We start from the raw sequence: 24,711 nt of genomic DNA, 5'->3' as shown, positions 1-24,711 counted from the left end.
CGGACTTTGACCTTTTTAACTTTGTAGATATTTTACATGCACAAGATCCTTTATAAAACAAAAAATAAAAAAGCACATTAGGTCTCCTTTAATCGGTTAGTCAACTGAAAGACCAACTATTTTGATCATCAAGATATCTTTCAGTCATTTCTTTAAGCAAACATGTCACACACTTGCTTGTTTTAGCTTCCTTAAACGTAACGTTTTGGACTGTTGGGAGTGTGTTTCCCATTTTTTCCCATTTTATAAACAAATGGATTAATTGATGAAACTTAAATTAATCAGCAGATAGATCAATATTAAGATATTGTCCTAATTTAGCGTAATATATATTGTAATCACTACTAATTAATAATTGTGTATTGAATACTCGACATTTGTATTTGTATCACGTTGTGCTGATATAATCATCCACCAGTGTTTTATTTATCATGTTCCCACCTACATGGTGAATTCATTTTCCTCAGCCACCATTCTCTTTCTCTATTATCCCTCTAATGAGTGCTGCCCTGAAAAGGTTACGGCTACAGTTTTTGTAACATCCGTAGAAAAAGACGTCCAAGGAAGATTTACATAATAATCGAAGTAGATATTTTCCTCGTTGCAAATGTCGTGCTTACATCTGCTTTGTGCTGAACCGACAAGGCAATCTGTTCAGTGAAGGGGCTGCCTCAAGGGCCCGGGCCACGGCTTTATTTAGCTCATTAAACAGCTGTCCCATTCAGCTGGAGCACAACTGTGAGCAACACAAGAGATTTCTCTACACAGCCCGACATTTTCCACCCGGCCTGACAGGAATCTCTCACCTTTCATGAGTCGTAGTGTTCACTGTGTAGTGTGTCCTTCTCGATATGTTTCTCTGAATTAATTTCAAGACTAGAGACCAGACAGCTAGGAGCACTTATGTAACTGAATGTTTTATCTGTTTACATAATCTCCATGGTGACTGATTCTTTGTCTTAAAGGTCAAGAGGTGGTGTTCAAGTGCCTTGGAGAGGGAATACTTGAAAATGCATTCCAGGGATATAATGCCTGCATATTTGCCTATGGACAAACAGGTAGCTGAAAATCCAGATGAAATCTACATTGAGTCACTCGTGTGTGTGTTTTGTTTTTTTTCTTTTACTGTGTTAAGTCTTTAAGTATATTTGCAGGTCGACTTGTCTCCAGATGTGTCCGTAGAAAAAACTCTAAAGAACAGGAAGACTTGTATTTCTGATCACACTGGTGAATCACTTTACTCATATCCTTCCTCTCCATGAATCAAATTAGTTCCTTTATCCTGCTTCCTGCCAAAGAGGGAAATGCTTTGTAAAGAGACACACCCACTGAAAAGTTTGAGGAGAGGGGAAGGAATATTTCAGTGTCCAGTCACCTGATGAATTAGAAAAAAAGTTAGTTGTGATGGGAACCAGAAATAAAGGGTATTTAGGTTGAATTCTGAGCAGTATTAATGTAATCAAGAAGTATGTTGAGGGCATGGAAAATAGTCGGTCACTCATCAACAAATTTGGTCCATACTGTCCAATCAGTCATGGTTCCCAGACAGTGAATCTAAATGACAGTTGTTATAATCTGATTTATACTGACGCTTGTTAGCTTGCTGACATTAGCATTCAGCTCAAACAACCATCTTTTCTAAGTACAGCCTCACAGCTAGCAGCTAGCATGGCTGCAGACTTTTTGTACTGATTTAGCATGTAGAGAATTTGTTCTCACATGTTCTGGACGACCATTTTTCTGCAGTTTAGTGAAAGCATTTCTGATATCAAAATTTGAATTGTGTTTGCGTATCACCTTTCAAAACATTTACACAACAGCAAAATAAAAACAGAATCCAATAACGTTGTGAAAAAAAAAAAAAAAATCATTGTTTCACTCTCCAATGCCCATCCAGGTTCAGGCAAGTCCTTTTCCATGATGGGGAACGGGGAGCAGCCGGGTTTAATCCCTCGACTCTGCTGCTCGCTGTTTGAGAGGGTCCACAAGGAGGAGAACGAGGCCCACTCATTTAAGGTGGAGGTGTCCTACATGGAGATCTACAACGAGAAGGTCCGTGACCTACTCGATCCCAAAGGGTGAGTCTCATGTGTGGTCTTCTCCAGAATAAGCACGTGAATATAATGAGCTAATGATTTGGTAATGCTTTTGGCCTGAGAGAACACACACACACACACAGCTGGCTGCGCAAACTGTGACGTCATTTCCACGGTCTTGATTCACTCCGGCTCCAGCACGAGCAGTGACCTCTCCGCCAGCTCCCACTTTGTGTTAGTTTACATCTCTGTTTATAGCTCTGTTGTGCCCGAATGGCGGACGAATGGCGGCGACAGAATGATGTGAGTAGGAAGCTCAACCCAGTCATTTCCTGCAGAGCAGCGGCCAGCGCCGTCCTCTGACACTGCTGCATTTTTTGCCTCCGTGGTCTGATGTGGGTTGGCAGACGGACTGCAGGGAAGAGCGGACTCTGGAAGAGTGTGTTTCAGGGACATCTGTTAGTGTAGCTGGGAGCAGGAGAGCCGTCCGAGCAGCCTGTGAGCTGAGCCCCACAGAGGGACTACAGTGGAGCACTCTGTGTGCTGCAGATGTCTGAAGATGCAGCCAGAGCCGTTTCGATGGCCACTTCCTCTCGCTTATATAACAATTCTCACACTCTCTTGATCTACCCGTCTATCTTGCTCGGTGATTTGTAGGATTAAACGTTGGTAGTATAGAATCAAGTGTAAATAGGATATCTGTCACACCGAGTTGTTAGTGGGTTGTTTGCAGCAGTGGGTGGTTGATGACTAAAGTGGAAGCCGGGAAGCTGGTTTCTGTGACCTTCAGTCGTTCTGCAGCCAGGGAGAGAGGCTCACTGAGTCTTACTGAGTCTTACTGATCCTTACGATTTCTCTTAAACATCTGGCAGAGCGCCAGGTGTAGATGAGCTTTAGTGCACCCACCTGCACCCTCTAGTGAAACAGCTTTGCCAATTTTCTACCGGATGTATTATTACAATGGTGGTGGTATGCAAATGAACGGCGCCTGCACCCAGAGCTCCCCTGCTCATTTGCGGGCAAAAGGCTGCAGTCACCTGGTGAACTTTAGCTCTCAATAATTCCCAGCAGTATTAACTCTAGTTTAGTGACACTACGAGCTGGGCGATATGACCTAAAATTAATATCACAATATTTTTAGGCCATACTGCAAAACACAATAAACAGAGCGATATTTTGAAATCTCCTCAAAAGTACTTCAGTAAAGCTGGGACGGGCGGGCAAAAAACGAACATCATCGGTAATCATCAGTAATGTGGATAGAATGACTCAGAGTGTAAAGACAAGTATGAAAACAATTAGAACAGTATGGTAGGTTCCGAAAATGACATCACCTTGCTTCAATGCAGCTTTTAAAACTGGGTAAAAACAACACTAATCACGATATAACAATAAAATACCATGTTGTGCAGACTGTCAACCAGTGGTCATGAGACTGGACGCCACAGGAAGGCTGGAGACGTCAGAAAGTTTGCGTTGGTCTTTTATATAAGATCTGCAGAGTTGACTAGTCCTTTAAGAAATTCTGAAGCTTTTTACGAGAATGTTTACTTTCCATGTGAGGACTTGGCATCAGACTCCTCTTTAACATTTTATTGCAGTTGTAGTGCACGTTCTTAATTTCACTCCAGTCATTTCCACATGTAGTACAGTATAGTAAGAAAAACAAATGCAGCTTTTTAAAATGAATTGAGGTTACTCTGAAATAGGTTTTTTACCAAAGACCAACAAGAGGCTGTTCCTAATTTCCCCAGCAATGAATTTGATTTTATGTTCCAAGCGAAGGACAAATGAGTCGTCTCAAAACCCTGAAGCACTCAGTTTCATCTTCATGCATCCTGATCATGCACTCATAGGTCAGAGGAAAGGCTTTTACCTTTTAGCTCAGTGCTAAGACGAGGGGCATGAAGACTTCAAACAGAGAATTAGCGTTTTCCTTCTGTTTCTTGCACTCATTTCATTGCTCTCTCTGTTTTTGAAGGAGCCGACAGTCCCTGAAAGTTCGGGAACACAAAGTCCTGGGTCCATACGTGGATGGTCTGTCTCAGCTGGCTGTGACCAACTTTGAGGTGTGTTTTTTTTTTTTTCTTTCTTTTTACCCTTCTGTCATTACACCGCGAAGCTGAATCCACCCTGTATCACTGACCAAAGGGCTCATATTTCCCACAAGCACAGACATGATTTATAGCACACAGCAGAAATGCCTTTATATCATATCCCCAGTTGCGAAGCAGCTGATTTACATTCGGAATAAGCATTTAGTTTCAAATCCTCCCAAGTGCTGAGGCTCTAATGGTGCATATTCCTCATGTGGGGATGCAGTCATGGGATTTTGTGTAGTTTGTATGCCAAGCCTTGGCAGGGCCTTCCTTAATTAAGTTTAGACATCTCCACCCTGTTGCTCTGTGCTCTGCTCGGCCTGATATTAGTCCAGTGCATTGCCCTCAAGCTTGGCCTGCTGCCGGCTGTGCCCCAGCTAAATCACATGGCACACAGCCATGATGTGAATACTGTCTGACTTTATTGTTATCATAATGATTCATATTCAAGTTTTTGTCTAAATCCAATGAAATGTACTCAGTTTGTGTCTGTGTTCCTCCGTGTGTAGGACATCGAGGTGTTAATGTCTGAGGGGAACAAATCTCGCACAGTTGCAGCCACCAACATGAACGAGGAGAGCAGTCGATCGCATGCCGTCTTCAGTATCATTGTTACACAAACACTTTATGATCTTCAGTCTGGGGTCAGTCTTTTTCTTCCCTTTCAGCCACTTTCACCATGACGTCCTCGGTGACCTCATCTGTGTGTGTACAGTAAACAGATTTGTCCGGCTGCATGTTTCGTTCATGTTGTGATGTGTTCAACAGAATTCGGGGGAGAAAGTGAGCAAGATGAGTCTGGTTGACCTGGCAGGAAGTGAGCGAGTGTCCAAGACCGGAGCTGCAGGAGAGAGGCTCAAGGAGGGCAGCAATATTAACAAGTGAGGATTTATTTTCATATGAGAGGCATGCAGATGTTTGAAGTCCAGTTAACCATCTGATCACTGATACGGCTCTGATGGATTTTTGTGTGTGTTTGTAGGTCTCTCACCACATTAGGTTGTGTGATTTCTGCCCTGGCGGATCAGTCTGCAGGAAAAGGGAAGGCTAAGTTTGTGCCATACAGAGACTCAGTCCTCACCTGGTTACTGAAGGTATGAAACACATACTACACATATTTGTTACTGTTTGCCCGGGGCCCCTCCTCTGGCTTCAGAGACACAACCAGGCTAAACAGAGACACATACTGAAAAGGAAAATAGAATGACCACAAGGAGACTCACAGTGATCACAATGATACACAAAACTACATAAAGAGATGCTAAACAACAACAAAGAGATAGGGAATGACAAAAAAGAGGTAAAACATACAAAAGACACACAAAGGGACCTGAAAGAGGAACACAACTACAAAGAAATGAAAATGACAACAAAAAGGAGAAAAACAAGAGCAAAGATTTACAAAATAAGAATAGAGAGATGTGATGCCACTACAAGGACTAGAACTACAAAGAGGTACAAAGCAACTAACTCAAAGTGACAACAAAGAGACACAGCAGCTACAAAGAGACAGTAATTGACAGGAAAGAAACACAAACTTTTTGTAAAAACGAATGCAAACATTTGTAAACGAATCACAAGAGACCCAAGATAACTACAAAAATAGGACAAAACAAGCACAAAAAAACTAGAGAGAAATTAAATTACGGCAAAGAAACACAACACTACAAAGAGACACAAAACAACTACAGAAAGGGACAAAACTACAAAATGACAGAATAAATGACCATGGAGATGCTAAAATGACAGCATAAAGTACAGTACAAATAGATGGAGTATGACCACAGCGACTGAAAGAGAACAAAGAGAAACAAATCGACTGACTCAAAGTGACCACAGAGAAATGTAAGGCAACTGTCACAGACACAAAGTCTGTGTGTCCTTCTCCTATGCGGCAGAGTCGGGTGGGGCGGGGGGGTGGTTACATATCTGCACCCTGGGGCTTGTTGTCTCATAGTCAGTCCATGGTTATAATGATGTGTCATTGCTCTTGAAATGCTGAAATTTGACACCCCCAACAGAAATAGTTGCTTGTTGCTGCAACATCTGCACGCACGCAGACTGAATGGAAAGACTTATTAGCTCCTTTCAACTTGTTTTTCGTGTCTTCAGGATAATCTTGGCGGCAACAGCAAGACAGCCATGATAGCCACAGTGAGCCCAGCGGCTGATAACTACGAGGAGACCCTGTCCACGCTCCGGTATGCAGACAGAGCGAAGAGAATCGTCAACCACGCTGTGGTGAATGAAGACCCCAACGCTCGGATCATCAGAGAGCTCAGGGAGGAGGTGGAGAAGCTCAGAGTTCAGCTCTCTCAGGCTGAGGTAAGAGGAGGGTTTGGGTGCACCGAGGAAGCTCACAAATTACAAACGAAACCATACCAAGATTTGTGATCAATCACAAGATGATCCAGCTGATTGTTGTCCTCTAATGTTCCCATCAGTCCCTGAAGGCTCCTGAGCTGAAGGAGAAACTGCACGAGTCTGAGAAACTCATTCAGGAGATGACCGTCACTTGGGAGGAGAAGCTGAGGAAGACAGAGGAGATCGCCACAGTACGAGCATTAGTCATGAACACTGCTCCAGAACCTTTCGTCCTCAATTTAGCATATTTATACATACAGTCACACTGTTATTATCTGTGCTTACAGGAGCGACAGAAGCAGCTGGAGAGCATGGGCATCTCTCTGGAGACATCAGGGATTAAAGTGGGTGAAGACAAGTGTTTCCTGGTCAATCTGAACGCAGATCCTGCCCTGAATGAGCTCCTGGTCTACTACCTGAAGGTAATACAGTTTCACAGTGTGATAATGCAACAGCACTGTCCCCACTACCACCCCCCTGCTGCCTTTTGTCATTAGTATCATCAGGATGTATAGTCATTTGTGGGATTACAAAGTCCAAAGCGACCACACTGGAGAAATTACAAAAACCTTTACAAACAGCTTTTTCAGTATATTATAATATCTTTTTTTTTTTTTTTGAAAGAAGTTAAATGTTAGCCATACTAGAGTACACTTGACCAAGTCTGAGAAAGTAGCACCCGAGCCCACCCCGAACTTAAAAGGAGTTCTGCTTTTACATCTGAGCCCAACTCGTGCCCAATGCAGGAAGCAGGGAGTTTGTGTTACCCTGTCACGCAGTTGTTACCATGGTTACAGTCTGCCTGTTTTTACCCCGATTACAGACATGCACAGTATAGATCACCAGTATTTTTCTACATAAGTATAATATTTTAAATTATATATATATGCTTTTTGTATATATTTATTTGTATTTGTACGCTTCTGAAAAGTCTTTGCTGCTTTAGGAGCTTCTCTGGCACTCCTCACCCTCTCATCTTGTGACAGATTTCCATATTTCTCTGCTTGTTTCTTCCCAAGTGTTTCAAAATAAAAGCTAGTTCATCATTTCATTCGGATTTTTTTTTTTCAGCTTTAGAAGGAAAATGGTGTGGTTTGTCATCGACCTTGCTCTCAATAATACATGACGATGTCAACACTCACGTTTTCTAATGGTGCCGCTGAAATGAAATGGAAATTTTGTAGATGGCACAGATACATGCTGACATTGTCATGTCTTTCACTACTTAGGAATTATTAATTCTATGACATAAGGCAATGAATGGATGGAAGTTCTTAGTGACAGGTTGCTGTGCTGTCTGTGAAAAATGCTGTCACATTTTGTCTATAGTGGCTGCAAAAGTGACAAGGCCAAAACACATTATAAAGTTTGTACTGAAGTCAAGCATGGAGGGGTTGCTACAAGATCAGATTTAGCAGAAGAGCCAGTCAGTCACACACTCATTCACTTGTTGGTGTTATAGTATCATTAACGACACGGGTCCACCACCTCGCCCCCTCACATGCCACAGCCGTAATATTTACCGACGACCCCGGCCCTGAACCCAGCACATATGTTTCAGTGATCTGCTGCAGTGATGACGCTGTGAGAGCTGAGAGGCGTCCAGCAAGAGCAGGCCTGGGCTCTGTAAAGCACTGAAGTGGAACAAGCAGCCAGTTAGCTGGACCTGTAAGAGCAGAGGCATGCGAGAAAGCAGCCTGTGCACAACAACGGGCCTTTGTCTGGCTTCTGCAGGCCAGCCTGGCATATCAGTGTGGAATGAGTGAAGTGGGTTAGTTCGCTGCGGGGTAGGACATCCTCTAGAAGCGGGGATGTTTGTTTAAACAACGCCCACTCATGCAATGACAGAGACACAAGTTTTTTTCAGTTTAGGCCTGGTTTTCCTTTGGTTTCTGTTAAAATAATTCTGCGATAATTTAGAACCGGAGGAAGGAGATCGGAGTCAGCTCAAAGTTCAAACGAGGTTTTAATCTTGTATTAGAGGAGCATTCACAGAGCAACACACCGGTCTGTTACAAAGTGAAGACTCAATGTCTTAGGAGGTATTTATCTGTCTCTGTGGGTGTGTTTTCACTCTGATAATTACTAATTTATGCCCTCATGCACTTAAAGAAATACTTCCCAGAGAAGGAAGTAATAACCTTCAGTGATTATTCAATACTTTACACGGGTCATAAAACAACCTAAAACAAGGTCAAAGGTCACGTTAAACAGTTAGATTAAACATTCAACAGTCTGTGTAAGACCTGAATTCACGTCTCTCTTCATCAAGTACAACATTTCCATCACAGTTTCACGCTTGAGTTTGGTGAAAAAAGAAGAGTTTCATTTTTTGCAACTTAGTGAATACTCTTGTGCAAATTGCTCCATTAAACAGTTTGTATCTCTTGAGGTTGTGACCTGACATTTGGAACAAGATGTTAGACGTAATCATTTTCAGATCTGTTCTCTAAAATCTGAGCTCCACCTGTGTGTAGGATCACACGCGTGTGGGCGCCGACACGTCTCAGGACATCCAGCTGTTCGGGATCGGAATCCAGCCGGAGCACTGCGTCCTGGAGCTTTGCCCAGACGGAGATGTAACCCTGATGCCCATTGGGAACGCCAGGTGAGCTAATATACAACTGCCTCCGCTATGCTCCCCGTCTGTCTCTGTGTATCTCTCTGCTGTCTGTCTGCTTCATGGATGACTGGAGCTCAGTGTTTCACATGACCTCACTGTACAGGAATCCTCGCTTTGATATCAGAGCTCCCTCCTGCTCCCTCTCAATTAGTTTGAAGATGAAGATCATAATGCCGTCTGACAACTTCATTAGTAGCATTTTTTTTTTTTTTGTCTTCTGTTTTCTGCAGGACCTGCGTGAACGGAACAATGATCGACTCCTTGGTGCATCTGTGGCACGGAGATCGAATCTTATGGGGCAACAATCACTTCTTCAGGTATAAGGCTTGCCCTAGTGTGGACACGGTCAAGTGTGTCGTGAAATGAGTAAGTCACTGATTAGGTGGTTGCATTGCTCTGCAGGATCAATCTGCCTAAACGAAAGCGGCGGGACCGTTTAAAGGAGCTGGAGAGAGCTTCTCCCAGAGAGAGCTTCATTGAGGCAGATGTGGAGACGGCCAGCGAGGCCTCTTCGGAGCAGGACTACAGCTATGAGTTTGCCCAGATGGAGGTCATAATGAAGACTCTGGGGAACAATGGTATGATTAAGATAATCTGCCTTCTCCAATCTACATGATCCTTTAGGCTTCCAGGCCACAGCTGTATACAATGCGTGTTCTACTCAGGTTTCTGACCTAGCTTATTCCAGCTAATAACATCTTTTAGAAATCCCATTACTGTAAAACAACACCCTGTTTTTTGTTCATCTTCTGATGCTGAAGAGAAAAGCACTAATCTAGCGTTTACTGCAATAACCAGCTGACTGTTCTGTCAGTTTATTTATGCTGCAAAATGCAGATTTTTGTGGTCAGATGCAGCCTGGGTGGAGCTGAGGTTGGACGGACAAAAGACGCCACAGCTGAGACAGTTACTCAGTTACTGCTGCGCTCAAAGTAATGCTAATAGTCATTATCAATCATTCTTTAAAGAGAATAGTGAAAAACTGACATAATAATTTCCTTGATTCCTAGTTTACATCTTTAAATTGCTTTTTTTGTGCCATCAGCGACACAAACACAAGCATTTTCATCTTAGAATGACCAGGACAGGGAGAAGCAGCAAACAAAGAAGACTGAGCCACCAAATATTTGTGCTTGAAAAATGTCTAAAATGACTCATCAAAAATGAATTACCCATCAAACTTGTTGTCTTTTTCCTGTAAATCTATGGATATTTGGTCAATCAACTAAATTATGTTTAAAATACATACTAATATTTGAATAATTTCTAACTTCTTGTGGAATAAGATTATTGATTTTGGGATAGATTTTGATAGATTTTATCATTGCTAAAGCTCATGAGAGGATCAGTAACTGTTAGGAATTATTTTATTTTATTTAATGACTTAATTTGTTATCAGCTGTGGTGGATTCCTCTTTCTGTCCTGTTCCTTTAATTAATAAACTCTGCCCGGTGCTTCTCCTGTAACTCATAAAACAAGACATGAGTGTCGGATTGTGTTTTTCCTGTGTGTAGATCCCATGCAGAACGTAGTCCAGGTGCTGGAGAAGCAGTACTTGGAGGAGAAGCGCACGGCTCTGGAAGAGCAGAGGATGATGTATGAGCGAGAGCTGGAGTCGCTACGGCAACAGCTGTCTCCCGAGAAGACACCGCAGCACCACCGCAGCAGCAGCGAGCGCCTTGCGTTCCCGACGCACACGCCGCACGGCAAGCTGCGACTGTGGACGGAGGAGCGGTAAGTGGAGTGATGAAGGATATTTATTTAGCCAGGGTTGCAAGCATTATTCACAACCTCATCCTTATTAGGTATACCCCGTGATATGAACACATGGAAGCCAAATGTACCCCAGGAATATCCTACACTGTGTGAATCATGGAGTCAGTTAAGTGTGTGAAACCTCAGAGGGATTTTTGGGATGCTGACTCAGTCTGAGTCAGTCAGGTTTATCAGTGAGTCATGACAATATCGAGTTCCTCCTCGTCTTTAAGGGTTGCGATCAGATCTAGACAGTGAGGAGGGATCTGGAGCACGATAAAGTCCCGAGATGTCACACACTCATTCCTGCTCCAAGTATCATTTGAATCTGGTTTGCACCGGCCCACTATCAGTGTTGAGGTACACTGTGGAATTCAAACAGTGCAATCCAACACTACTACAATACCAAAACGTTACTGAAACCTCAGCAGAATGGCAGCATGTACCCATAGCTAGTTAGCATTCGCCATTATTCTCTGACCCGACTGTGTTTTAAATGGTGTTTGTTTTCTATTTTGCCTTTCTCGATAAACTCTCCTTAAACCTAAACATCATATGTTTTTGAAATCGATCAGTAGCCGTGACAGGTCTTCATCTTCATGAATGAATGATCCCTGTGTTCTGTGTCTGTGTGTGTGTGTGTGTGTGTGTGTGTGTGTGTGTCAGGGATGAGCTTTTCCGTCAGAGCCTTTCTCGACTCAGGGAGCAGGTCGTGAAAGCCAACACTTTGGTGCGAGAAGCCAACTTTTTGGCAGAGGAGATGAGCAAACTGACTGACTATCAGGTCACCCTTCAGATCCCTGCAGCCAACCTCAGCGCCAACCGCAAGGTCAGACCTCTGAATCACACACCACCACGACATCAACTCACCAGGGGATATTGTATCCCAAGTTGCAAGGTGTGAAATATGGGAAAAATATCTAAATCTGTTATTCTGTTTTTCTATTCAGCGTGGAGCAATAGTTAGCGAGCCGGCCATTCAGGTGCGGAGAAAAGGGAAGGGGACCCAGGTGTGGACCATCGAGAAGCTAGAGAACAAACTGGTGGATATGAGAGACCACTACAGGGACTGGAGGGAAGGCACAGAGGAGACGGTAAGGAACAGAGGATCAGAAACAGGAAAATATACTTTAAATAAGGAAATGAACTGGCTCATTCCGATGTTGTTGATTTTTTTTTTTTTTTTTTTTCTCAGTATAACAAGGCGAACAGCAATCACTGTGACCCGTTCTATGAGGCGCAGGAGAACCACAACCTGATAGGAGTGGCCAACATTTTTCTGGAGTGCCTTTTCCATGATGTCAAACTGCAGTATGCTGTCCCCATCATCAGCCAGCAGGGAGAGGTAACAGGACACCGAGATACAAAGATTAATACACAGATCAATTATTCATGGTGCAGTCCTCCAATACTCTTACTGCATTAGGGCCGTATGAAAGGATGACGCGCACATATATCTAAAAATATAACAGAATGGATTATTGAAGTTTAGAAATGCAAGTAATTCCGGTTTTGACAATGTTGAGCCTCAGGAAAGGAAAAAGAAAACAGACAGTGCAAATCAAATAAGAAATAAAATACTTGTAATCAGAAAAATAGAAATAAAAGCATAAATCAAATATTTCCACAAGGTTTCACAAAGAGAGGCGGTTTTAAAAGGAGTTTCACAATGTCTCTATAATGATGTCTCCGGTGTGGTCAGGTGGCGGGCAGGTTGCACATCGAGCTGATGCGAGTCAGTGGAGCTGTACCAGAGCGCCTGTCTGGTGGAGACGACTCGTCTGAGAACTCCAGCGAGAGCAGCTGCTATGAGGTGATGGACACCAACGGGGAGATCGTCCACATGGCCAAGAGGCTCACCTGCAGGGTAAAAGGTTTATTTTCGTCTGCAGATGTACATATATTCACCTGGGAGACAACTGCCACATACATCACCCCCCAGTGACTCAACTTCATCGCCTCTCTTTGCGGCAGGTGCGGATCAGGGAGGCTACGGGTCTGCCGCTCAACCTGTCCAACTTCGTCTTCTGTCAGTACACCTTCTGGGAGCACGGCGAGCCCACCGTGGCTCCTCCCATGGTCAGTCCAGACAGACCTTCCCCTCGAAGTCCAGATGCCCAGTTTACTGTCCAGTTTGATCACTGCAAGGTGAGTGAAAGGGAGCTGCGGTTTTTTTTAATGCATTAAAGGGAAACTGCACTTGGTTGACACATTAAATAGTGTTTACGAGTCAAGTTTACAGAAAGCGATATCTCTGGCTGTATCAATTGTGATCATTGGATTTCAGTGCAATTGCTAGACAGTGGAATGCCTTTTGAAAACCTGGTGCCTACATTACCCACACTGCAACTGAGTGACATCACTGGAGGGAATATATCAAATCATATGCAGCCACAAAAGGCTTCTTTTTTTTCTTCACCTGTGCAGTAGTACTCCGCAAGGCCTGTAAACACACGTTTATGTGTGAGATTGTTACCCTTTAAGTCAAAACACTTATCAGAATGCTAAATTCCTGTCAGCTACTTTTGTTTTCAGCTCCCATGCAAACTTCTTGTCTTTATGCAGGACTATGTTGTGCATGTGACGGATGAGTTTTTGGAGTTTATATCAGATGGGGCGTTGGCCATAGAGGTGTGGGGTCACCGCTGTGCTGGGAACGGACGTTCGCTCTGGGAGTTAGACGCACTGGAGGCCAAGACTCAGACGCTCCGTGACAGGTTCGTTAGTTCCCTGATCGGTCACAGACACACGCGGACTCTGACACTTCGCACCTTACTAATTGTGCCTGTTTAGGTGGAACGAAGTGTCTCGCAGGATCGAGCTGTGGACATCCATCCAGGAGCTGAACGAGCAGGGAGAGTACTCATCTGTGGAGCTGCATCCTGGAAAAGACATCAGCACAGGAGGAGTTTTCCAACTCCGACAGGTCAGAGAAAAAATATGAGAAAGTTTCCCTTTAGGTCAGATATAGAGTATAATAACAAGTTATGTCATCCTAAACGGCCTTGTACATGCAGTACTTAGAGAGCGCAGTGCTGGGAGCAAAACTCTGATGTTGAATCACTTGGATTTGTGCATACAGGGACACTCCAGGAGGCTGCAGGTGTCTGTGAAGCCGGTCCAGAACTCCGGCACTCTGCCTCTACTGGTGGAGGCTCTGCTGTCTGTCTCCATCGGCTGTGTGTCTGTCCGCTCCACCAGGCTGCAGAGGCCGCTCGACAGCTACCAGGTCTGTGAAACTCATACACATTTTTGCACACTCGCACACCACTCACTGTAGAGTCTGACGCTACTGTGTTAAGAAAAATGGATTCTGCATTCAAGGAACATTTCACCCAACAGAGGAAATTGAGTCGTATCTACTCAGCCCCATGCTGATCAAAAGTCTGGTTAGGTTTCGTTCCCCACAAGTCCTTTCTGGAGTTCGAACAGCAAGACAGTGTTGCAGCATTCTCCTGAACAAGTGAAGTAGATGGGGACTTGTTTTAAAATGTAAAAACATAAAATCCCCATCTACTTCAGTTTTTTTTTTTGCAGACAACGAAAATTCACCCAACTGGGTAGATATTGACTGAATTTCCATTTTTGGTGACTTGTCCCTTTAAAACAGAAGAGCAGAGGGTTTTGGGAAACAGTACAGTATGCTTGTTTCATGCCAGCGATATACAATATCATGCTGATTCAGCCAAAGATGCGTAGTCCATCTCTGGTTTCGTGCCATGACTGGTTCGTCTGGACGGCTGGCAGTGAGTCTAAAGAAGTCCAAGGAATGTACAAACTCATTAGTGGCCTGTTTGTTCCGTGAGCATGCACTGATATGCCCCGGTGTAGAAAGGACGCGACAATTTGTTAAACTAGTGGTCACGGAATCCTTTTGTTCGAATTTTTCCACTTTCAGAACAGTTAAAAGAGTAATTTCTGGTGCCAGGTTTTGTTTTTGAATTAAATAAACATGGACGCTAATTGCTCTTTACGCACCATCAAGTTTCCTAGAAAGTTACATGAGCAGTGAATGAGCTGTCATGTCAGCACCTTTTCCTGGTTCCCCCACGTTTGACTCAGTGTGTTTTCTCCTGCCAGAGAGAGGTGGAGGACGATGTGGATAGTTATCAGGTACCCTCTCAGTCTGCTCCTGCTGCTGCTCCCCCTGTAGCTCACTCTGCAGCATGAAGGACACCCAGCTGACTTTTTTTTTTTTTTTTTTTTTGCGACTAGGCCTGTTTCTGAGGGCATGTGAGGCAGGAGGCAGAGGGCTACACCTCTACCAGCTAAACCAGTGCTTTATTAAACATCAGCTGCACACGCGGATGTTTTCTGACGCTGTAATTATCAATCACACCAACTGTTCTTTTGGCAGCCCTGTATGCAAAAGACAGTCCCACCCATGGCTGAGCTCCCAGCCAGCGGCCTGTCTGCCAGGGATCTTGCCCGGCTCTCTCTTGCCTTTCCCCTCAGGTTGTGCGCACTAATGCTACTGTTTGCTTGTCACTACTGGAGAGCTTCAGGAATAATAAGCCTCACTTAATCACACGGGCACTGCATGGCTGCATGATTACAGTACTTTGCATGGTGGAAGTGTGCTGACGTCAGAAGCATTACATGGTTGGCTTTAAGGTCTGTTGGTGTCTTTGAAAGAGGAATCTGCTCTCTGTGGCTCCCTCACAGAGTGATCTGCTGAGCATCCAGGTAGGACTTTGGGTGGCGGCTGTTGCTGCATGTGAGGACATGTTTGTGTGTGCATGCGAGTGTGTGTGCGTGGTTGTGTGTGTGTGATGCATGTGTTTAAGTTGACAAATGGCTAAAGGGAGGTCCTACGAGTTTGTCTCTGGAGAGTTTTCCCAGAATCTCTGTCACAAAGGCCTTTGATTTTTAACACCTTTGGTTTGGGAACTGATAACGGGATTAGCTTTCACTTGGCTCGGCTAATATAATGCAAGTATTAAGGAGCAGTACCGGTACTCCCTCAGACAGACTGGCCCTGTGCACCCTCCCTCACCTTGCAGTGTTAACGCCTCACTGCGCCCTGCAGCAGATTCCCTGCCTCGCTGAGCCAGCTGGCACTGATCCTGCTCTCTGTCTGGTTCCAGGAGGAAGACCTCAACTGTGTTCGAGAGCGCTGGTCAGAGGCACTGATCAAACGTCGGGAGTACCTTGATGAACAAATAAAGAAAATCATCAACAAACACGGTGAGGAATCAGGCACAGGCTAAAAAAAGTCATGTCGCAGTTATTTTGACAGATATGACGATTCGGTATGATTCACGATTAGTGGGAATTATCATGTTGCATCCCGTTTTTTTTATTTTCACTGAGAAAATCCATTAGGATGATGTGACATTTGTTAGATTTGTAGGGCAGGGTATCTCTGAATCTTCTGCGATTTGGCTGTTGTACTAGATCGCAATTTTAATAATATTATTGTTAACTATGTATACCCTACTAGCAACTACTGTAACTAATACCTAATCTTAGATTAGTCAACAAGTCTGACAATAATGAAAACATGCACTAAACGCAATTTGATGTATAAAGATGTAAAAGTCTAAAGAAATGCTGCGTATATTATAAGAGCCATTGAAAACCATTAATAACATTGTTGAATAGCCGTACTTGAAATGCAGTGCATTAATATGAACACAATCCTACAAAACTTGACAACTACTCACACAAGTAACATTTATCATCTACATTATTCAGTGTAACAATAGATCTTTATGGTGGACTTCTTGTTAGACCCAGCAGGTAAACATAAGGGTGTCACGACTTCCGTTCTGAATTAAAACAGTAATTGAAGATTTCACTTTCAGTCACGGAAATCAAAAGCAGGATCTGTGATTCTCCCAGTAATTTTTTTCTTTCCTACTCCACCTACCTGCATACGTCTGCACTTCAAAGAGGGCACAGGTCGCTCACTGGGCGACTGCAGCTGCTCTTCCAGAAACACTTCCTGTGTATGTAAAGATGATTAACTGATGGGTGTCGGAGATACAAACCCTAATCTGAAAAAAGCCACCAGGATAAAGTCAAGCTGCTCTTGTGAATTACCCCCATCTTTTTAAAGAAACGTAAATGACAGTTGACAGGGCTTTGCATATCTTCACATGATAGTCTAACGATGGCATAGCTGTCAATGCAGAAAAAAATGAAGCCAAAACTTCGAACTGTGATCTTAAAACTGAAAGTCGATTTGAACTGTGGATTAGATGAATTGATTGAGTGATGTTGCTAACATTATCAACAGAGGTCACATTTGAAGACATGACATCTCAGATCAAGTGATGTCAATTTGTAATTGAAATGCTCACATTAGATAGCAGTAAGGTTAACCGACAAGTCGACTACTCGGACACATCGCTGGATGTGGTTGATGTTTGTTGTAATTTATGTCTCCAGAGAAGTCAGAGGAGGATGTTGAGCGAGAGGCCCGGCTGGTGGAGCAGTGGGTCGGCCTGACTGAAGAGAGAAATGCAGTGCTGGTCCCTGCGCCTGGCAGCGGCATCCCCGGAGCTCCTGCAGACTGGTAAAAACACAAACGCACCTCTGTGCATTTGTCAGACTCACTTCACTTGCAGCCCTTTGCTTTTTCTTTCACCATTCACCTCATATCCAACCCCTTCTAGGACTCCACCTTCAGGAATGGAGGCTCACATCCCCGTGCTCTTCCTGGATTTAAACGGTACGCAGACTCGTCCTTTATGTAACTGATCTTTCACAGTTTTCTGTCAGGTTGTATAAACACTAACAGTCTTGTCTACCACCAGCCGATAATCTGACAGTGAATGAGCAGCTGACCGGCCCACATGCTGCAGGTGTTAACTCCATCCTGCCCAAGGAGCACGGCAGCCAGTTCTTCTATCTGCCCATCATCAGGCACAGTGACGAGGAGGTGAGCGAAGGGTTTGACTTGACTGCCCTCCTGTGGCCAGAAAGGAAACTCTGAGAAACACAAGTACAGACGCATGTGTAGTTTCATTGTTGTTTGTCATGTGACTATCATCTTCACAAACAATACGCGTCATACAAAGACTCCTGACTCAACTTTACCTTATTTTCACATCATTAAATTTTGCTAGAAGTTCTTTCTTCTCAGTTAATCAGAGCAGCCTTTGTTTTTCCTACACTTATGTGCATAATTACACACTTACGGGTCTCATAATTGCACCGCGTCACGCAAGGAAACAAGCATTTAAAGGAAAAGTGGCCTTAATTTTTCTTTGATGTGGAGCAGCAGCACTAAACCCACAGTGATCACTCCCCTCTTTGCCGTGCTATTTTGTGCTCAAGTGCCATGAGTTGCTGATTTTTCTGCTCATTAACCAACCCCTGCAGACCCGAAAGCTACAGCCCACCTACGTGACTGTAGTCCATGTCTGCGTGCGTTCAGCTGCAGCAGCATTAATGAACTACAACTCTCCTCGCCCACCAGGTGTCCGCGGTGTGCTCCTGGGACTCATCCATCCACGATTCCGTTCACCTCAACCGCATCACGTCTCCTAACGAGCGCATTTACCTGATCATCAAAGCCACGGTCCAGCTCAGCCACCCCGCCTCCATGGAGCTGGTGCTCCGCAAGAGGATTGCTGTCAACATCTACAACAAGCAGGTTAACACAGATTAAATCGGTGGGAGTCGGCTCACAGCAGAGGTGGATTGTATTCGTTATGAATTGCATGGTTTTGATTTGATCCCTGCAGAGTTTCACTCAGAGTCTCAAGCGGAGAATGTCCTTAAAGAACACGCTGTACTCCTGTGGTGTGACTTATGACATCGTTTCCAACATACCAAAGGTACAACTCCGTTTCCAAAAAATACGATAAGTTTTTCTACCACTGTGTCTGACGAAGGCTGCGCTCTGCGTGTGTGAGAAGATAACCAGTTTGGTGTTTCTCTTCTCTCCTCCTCTCCCAGGCCTCGGAGGAACCAGAGGAGAGGGAAACGTTGGCCCTCATGGCTGCTCGTGGGGACAGCGAGGAAACTCAGGATGGAGAAACCTACATAGAGAAATACACGCGGGGAGTTCTGGAGGTGGAGAACATCCTCAGTCTGGAGAAGCTACGACAGGTATGTTATACATCTTATACATCTTTGTACACGTGTTGCTGTGCAAATCCTTCATCCAGTGGGGACATGTAAAGGCGCATCTCTTTTGTTTTTTTTTCCATGAAGGCTGTGACAGTGAAGGAAGCGCTCACTGCCAAGGGGAGACACCTGAGACGGAGTATCAGCACGCCAAATGTACAGCATGTAATGAACTCATCACTCACTGCACTGACCAATGAACAGCATGGAAATAATGGTTACTGAATAATGATACACTGCTCACATGTCGTTTGTTGCTCTCCAGTCTTCATGTAGTAAAATGGACCTGACTGGTTGTGAGGATGAAGACTGTAAGGTAAACTAACTCATGCTGCCTACGGGTCCCTTAAATTCTTAAAAGCTTAGCAAATTACAGTTCTTTTGATATTCTTTTCTTATCATTAGTCTCTTTTGTGCCTTATCTCTAATTGTTGTCTGTGAGCTTGTGTAACACCTGCTAGTTGTCATTTAAAACATTCTCGGTGTTCAGAAATTAATTTTGATCAGTGTCTCCAATTTTTCTGTGTTGGGTCCTTGAATTTAAGGGAATTGGGCCTGGAAATCACATTCAATGAAACATCCTTGTATTTTATGTTAATAGAACAGACTGGGTCTGATTACGATGTTATGATTATAATACCATTGCCAAAATGCATTATTGCTTTGCTCTGAGTTAAATGTTGCTTGTCATAATTTTTTGATAGAAAACACACTTTGTAAGTTTTTCACAAGCTTGTTGATGGTTTGGAGTAAGGTGTACAGTACAACAGAAGGGAGTCTTCTCTGCATCGTTACGTCAACTTCTCAGTACGACACATATAACCTGTGTTTTATTGTGCAGGACCACTGTGATCATGTGGACAACACCAACTGCAGCCTCCAGGAGGGCTCGGTTTGCACCACGCCCATCAAAAACAAGGAGAATCCAGGTAAACTACAGAAACAGCGAAATAACTCCACAACTAACAATTATTTTCATTGTCGATTAATTTGGCAGTTCTTTTCACAACTGATCATTTAGCCTAGAATTACTTCATTTACTACCATAAATGACAAAAAAAAGCACAAAATCATCTTGATGCCTGAAAATTGACTGAAAAAAATCAACTGATGATGAACAGTCGGTGCCCAATCTTGTTTCAGTTGATGAAAGTGAAGCTGATGCACTGTATCCTGACTTCCTTTTGCGTGAGAAACGCTGTTTGATTTGCTACATTAGAACCATCGAATGTTCCCACACAGGTTTGGTTCCAGACAGTCCGACGTTTTTCAACTCCAGCCCCTTCAAGGTCCTCTCCCCTCAGCCGCCGAAGTTCCTCAAGTCTCTGCTGCCTGTCAAAGAGGAGAACAAGGCAAAGAAAGCCCTGGAGGCCCGGCCGCTGCTGGGACAAGAGGTAAGCAGGAAGGAGCTGAAGTGTCTCCCAGGAGGGGGAGTATTCCTATGTTTGTTTTTCTCACTGGACTCTCTTCAGTCCCACATATCCTCATTTTGTCAAACCCCATTCTCCCATGACATACTGACGTCAGATTACATCTCCACAGCATGTTATGTATGTTGACACTGACAAAAGTAACTGATTGTCCAAAGCTGCCTGAAGATTCTTGTGAAAGATGGCTTCGCTGTTGTGTGCCTGGACAAAAACAAAAACGCTGTGTTTATGTTACTGTATTGCAAAGAAGAGAGCGTGACTCACAGGAGCATGACTTCAGCTGTGAATCACTGTAACAATCAATTAGACAAAGCTGCGCTATGAAGTCTCATGTCTGATTTTGCTTGTGATAACTCGATATTTTCAGAGAGTTTGTGCCTGTTCCAGTCATTTTGACTAACCTTGCATATTTGTTGTCATCTGTGCTTGAAGTGGACTAAAGAAATGTGAAGGTACTTCACGAATCAAGAGCGAACCGGTTCAGTAAGCAGCTGAATGCAGATTGTGGTTGCACATAAATAGCTTTAGTCTGGATAAAAATGTAGTAGAATATAGTTTGTCATACTTAGGACACTTCAAGCACTGTTTTTTTTGTGAAATCTCCAACTGCATGGCACTAACTTTGCAACTGGCCTGCCCAGCTCCATGCATGCTCTGTGTGTATGTGTGTATGTGAAGTGTTTGCTGTTGTTCTGACCCATCCGCAGAGCATGCGCTCATGTGTGGACAGCCCTGCACTGCTCCCCCCTCCCTGCCCCTGGCGCCGGCCCAGGGCAGGCAGCGAGGGCCACTGCAAGCCTTCCACCTCATCCTCCACCCTCACCTCCACCTCCACCTCCACCACCACTACTCCCACCAGCAGAAAGCTCAGCCACACACTGCCACACACTGCTGTAAGTCCTACACATCGCTCTGAGGGGTTCTGTTAAAGGTTTTACATACACGCACGCACACACACACACACAGTAAATACCCATGAGACACACTGCCACACTTTGCTTTAAGGATTACACATGAACCCCTTCTCAACCCGTCGCCAATGAGCTTACTGTGAACCGGCAGGATTTACTTTGAGGCTCAAACACTTTCTGACAAAGTTACAGTTCCCTAGCAACAAACATACCTTGTCTACAAGTTCTGTGGGTAAGTAAGCATCAATTCAAACTTAATTCCCTTCTAAACTGCCTCTGGTCTTATATTTTACACATCATCCAAAAAGTCAGAAGTCACTTTAATCTTTGTATGGCAGCATGTGGTCCCACTCTTTGACTGTGGTTTTTGTAGTCTACTTAAAATTTGAATATAAGATTAAACCCATGTTGCCTCATTCAATGGACTGTCTGCTATGTGTACATTTTTATATAAATGTTATCATGATGGAGAGAGGAGATTCGAAACAGGAAAAAGAGACAACTGAAATTGTTTGTCCAAGTTATTTTAGTGCTGCTCTTTGTAACATTGTTTAGCATTTTATATTTTATTTGCATTATTTTCTATTGGCTATAAGTGGCTCACTTGCTTCGTCAAGTCTGTGGACGACTTGTTCAAGTTGTTTGCGACAGTCTAACTGATGTGACTTTGAAAATGATATTGTACAAATTGGTACGATCTGAGATCATTAGTGCCCTGTAAATCATTATTTTTAATAAACACTGTTAACTTTGTATTCTTGAGCACCCATGAGTTGCACCCTCTTCATGTGAAGATACATGCAGCTCTGCCTCTTTCAACCCCGACCTCACCTGTATCTTGAGAACATTTGCTGAGTCCACAGTAAAAATGCTCAGAACTGTAGAATTTGTGGCTCAGATGTTTCAAAGGTAACTTTGTGCATACAGCCTGACACTAACCCATAAATGAGCACAAAGGCACAGCAGCACTGCAACACCTTGAAGCAAAGTTTAGAAAATTGTGGCACATTATTCATCTTCAGTGTTCATGATCCATTATCACATTTTACCCTATAATTCCATTGTCTTCATTCACTTCAAAAACAGTGTTTATTTAGGTTTAAGCTCCACACAGGCTGTCATTGACATCATGTCTGGTGGTCTTTTTCCCTGCTGCTGTTGTTTTGATCAGCAGGACTCTGAGGACGAGGACACAGAGGTGGACATGACCCTAAACCTCGAACGGGGCACTCAGGACCATAGCGGCTTCCAGCCTTACATCCCGGAGGACTTTGCGAACTTTGAGATCTACAATGCCACCCTGGAGAGCCAGGAGGGGTTTCTGTGCTCCCGCACTGACTTGAAGGGAAGCCGGTGTGGAGCTGGGAGTGGAGAGCGAGAGGTGCCTCGAAGCCCCACGGCGAGCAGCTGCACAAGCGGCTACTTCTCACACAGTGCCTCCAACGCTACGCTGTCTGACATGCCTTTCAGTGCCAGCGAGAGCTCTGACCACCTCAGCTGCGCCTCGAAAGACGCCCAGGAACCCCACGGCTGTCCTGCTGGAAGAGGCTGCACACAAGCCAAAAGTGTTTCTGCAGGGGGTGACGCCCAGCAGCCTCCTCAGTCGGCAGGCGGGGTTCAGGATCCGCCTGGCCGGCCTGCCTCCTCACCTGTCAGCATCCCCAATTGCACAAGCAAGCAGCAGACATTCCCCCACAACTGCGTTCTCAGCGCCAGCCAGGAGTTCACTGACTTTAAAGGGGCTGACGACAGTATTGGAGAGGTGGATTTAACACATTTCACAGAGGGATGGGAACAGAAGAAACCAGAAAAAGTAGAAACATGTGATACTGGCAAGCGACGCTCCTCCGATATCTCTGGTATTATCAACACGTCTGTTCCTGAAAACGCCTCGACTGCTACATGCAAATGTCCAAATAACTCAAGCTCTGTTGGTGTAGCTGCGCCTCCTGTCACAACTGTTTGCACTTCAGTCAGAGACCCACTAGCTGTGCCTGACAAAGCTCCAGCTCCAGCATCACCATCCCCAGTCACACCTTTATCCGCAGCACCGGCCCCTGCCCCGGCTCCACGAGCGGGAGGAGAGCCTCCGATGCAGGAGCCAGCCCAGGGAGATCTGCCCCACGGGAGTCCCTGCCCCAGCCCAAACCCCAGCAGCGCAGAGCCCTCAGGAGATTCCAGCGGAGATGAGAGCACCCCCGTGGCTCAGCTTCCTGACTGGATGGCCCCCGGGGAGCCGGTGTGGGTGGGGAAAAGGAGAGGAACGGTCCACTATGTTGGAGGGGTGGAGTTTGCGAAGGGGATCTGGATCGGTGTGAAGCTTGACATGGCAGTGGGTGAGTCCCTTTAAAGATTTTTTTATCAATGTTAGTAGTGTCCGACATATATGTATATATTATGGGACAATTGTAGCTTGACATAATGTGTTTTGAGGTTATGTAAAAATTGTGTCGTCATCACAAAGTTTGGCCACCAGAGAGCACTGACAAGTCTCAGATCAGTCCACTAATGTCTAAATGTTAGGGATCCTCATAAATAATGTTTGTCTGAGTAAAAGAAAAAACACTTTTACCAAAATAATATCATATTATTTAACCCTCAAATATGCACAGATGTAAACACCAGCCAGATTAACCCACAGTGGGGCTGTGAGGTAAAACGTGGATGTGGCCCCTTTTTCAAAATTAAAGGCTTTCTGTTGTTGTGAGTTTACAGTATAGTGATAGTGAAGATTCCCAACAGTATGATTTTATTTGTCTTGTGTGGTGTAAGTTTAGCGGCACAAAACTACTTGTACAGTCCCACTTAATGTCAGTGATGTGCAATGTAAAAAATGCACAAGGTGACACCACATCCCTCTGCTTTGTCTGAAGTATCCAACTATGCACACTTCAGATTCTCACTGTTCACCTAAAATGAAGCAGATTTTGGATTTTAGACTGTGACAAAAAGAGCGCCTCACACCAAGTACGACGTTTGCACCAAGGAGCCATAGAAGTGAGTCAGATCGCTCATGAACACAACATCCTTCAAACTATAAAGGATTGCACAGTGAAATGTAGCTCTAGCACACTTCCATGCTGCATACACAAAACATGTATCAACATCAGGTATTTGAGTCAGAGTAGAGTATATACAATAGAATAGAAGGTGTGATAAAAGTAGCACTTAAAGAAGAAATGAAGGAAAGCTGAGTTATACATACAGTATATATTGTGAATGTGTATTTATTTAGATGTGCGGGTATGTGCAGGAGACTGTACCAGTTCAGAAGATGTTGTGCTGTAGTGGAGCCTATTTCGAACATGAAGATGGTGGTAATTCTTTTGGCACAGAAAGCAAATCGTGTAGGAGGCTTACACAAGAAACTTTAATCAACGTGGCTTTGTTGTGCATTTGTCATCAACAGACTA

The 24,711-nt window shown here is 44.2% G+C and overlaps 1 protein-coding gene across 6 annotated transcripts in view; it reads left to right on the top strand.

The window, feature by feature from the left end:
• kif13a (kinesin family member 13A) overlaps positions 1-24,711 on the top strand; it is a 42,771-nt gene that overhangs the window by 16,247 nt on the left and 1,813 nt on the right. The window contains exons 5-39 of one of the 6 annotated variants that reach the window (XM_037073260.1): positions 966-1,058; positions 1,898-2,078; positions 4,018-4,105; positions 4,645-4,779; positions 4,904-5,016; positions 5,118-5,229; positions 6,248-6,460; positions 6,580-6,690; positions 6,787-6,921; positions 8,977-9,107; positions 9,353-9,439; positions 9,525-9,700; positions 10,638-10,857; positions 11,545-11,707; positions 11,829-11,972; positions 12,074-12,223; positions 12,581-12,745; positions 12,853-13,026; positions 13,444-13,595; positions 13,672-13,804; positions 13,961-14,107; positions 14,959-14,991; positions 15,966-16,065; positions 17,272-17,398; positions 17,499-17,554; positions 17,640-17,764; positions 18,305-18,481; positions 18,573-18,665; positions 18,787-18,939; positions 19,045-19,113; positions 19,223-19,273; positions 19,799-19,886; positions 20,200-20,351; positions 21,095-21,280; positions 22,470-23,634. In XM_037073260.1, coding sequence (XP_036929155.1) covers positions 966-1,058; positions 1,898-2,078; positions 4,018-4,105; positions 4,645-4,779; positions 4,904-5,016; positions 5,118-5,229; positions 6,248-6,460; positions 6,580-6,690; positions 6,787-6,921; positions 8,977-9,107; positions 9,353-9,439; positions 9,525-9,700; positions 10,638-10,857; positions 11,545-11,707; positions 11,829-11,972; positions 12,074-12,223; positions 12,581-12,745; positions 12,853-13,026; positions 13,444-13,595; positions 13,672-13,804; positions 13,961-14,107; positions 14,959-14,991; positions 15,966-16,065; positions 17,272-17,398; positions 17,499-17,554; positions 17,640-17,764; positions 18,305-18,481; positions 18,573-18,665; positions 18,787-18,939; positions 19,045-19,113; positions 19,223-19,273; positions 19,799-19,886; positions 20,200-20,351; positions 21,095-21,280; positions 22,470-23,634 — 5,598 coding nt within the window. Of the gene's footprint in view, positions 1-965; positions 1,059-1,897; positions 2,079-4,017; positions 4,106-4,644; positions 4,780-4,903; positions 5,017-5,117; positions 5,230-6,247; positions 6,461-6,579; positions 6,691-6,786; positions 6,922-8,976; positions 9,108-9,352; positions 9,440-9,524; positions 9,701-10,637; positions 10,858-11,544; positions 11,708-11,828; positions 11,973-12,073; positions 12,224-12,580; positions 12,746-12,852; positions 13,027-13,443; positions 13,596-13,671; positions 13,805-13,960; positions 14,108-14,958; positions 14,992-15,965; positions 16,066-17,271; positions 17,399-17,498; positions 17,555-17,639; positions 17,765-18,304; positions 18,482-18,572; positions 18,666-18,786; positions 18,940-19,044; positions 19,123-19,222; positions 19,274-19,798; positions 19,887-20,199; positions 20,352-21,094; positions 21,281-22,469; positions 23,635-24,711 lie in introns of all 6 variants that reach the window. The other 5 variants (XM_037073259.1, XM_037073258.1, XM_037073261.1 and 2 more) reach the window with 5 other exon arrangements.

This window comes from Acanthopagrus latus, chromosome 17, assembly GCF_904848185.1.
Source record: "Acanthopagrus latus isolate v.2019 chromosome 17, fAcaLat1.1, whole genome shotgun sequence".
NCBI classification, from domain to species: Eukaryota; Metazoa; Chordata; class Actinopteri; order Spariformes; family Sparidae; genus Acanthopagrus; species Acanthopagrus latus.
The sequence above is the reverse complement of the archived record's forward strand: the minus strand, read 5'-3'. Positions and strand labels throughout refer to the sequence as shown.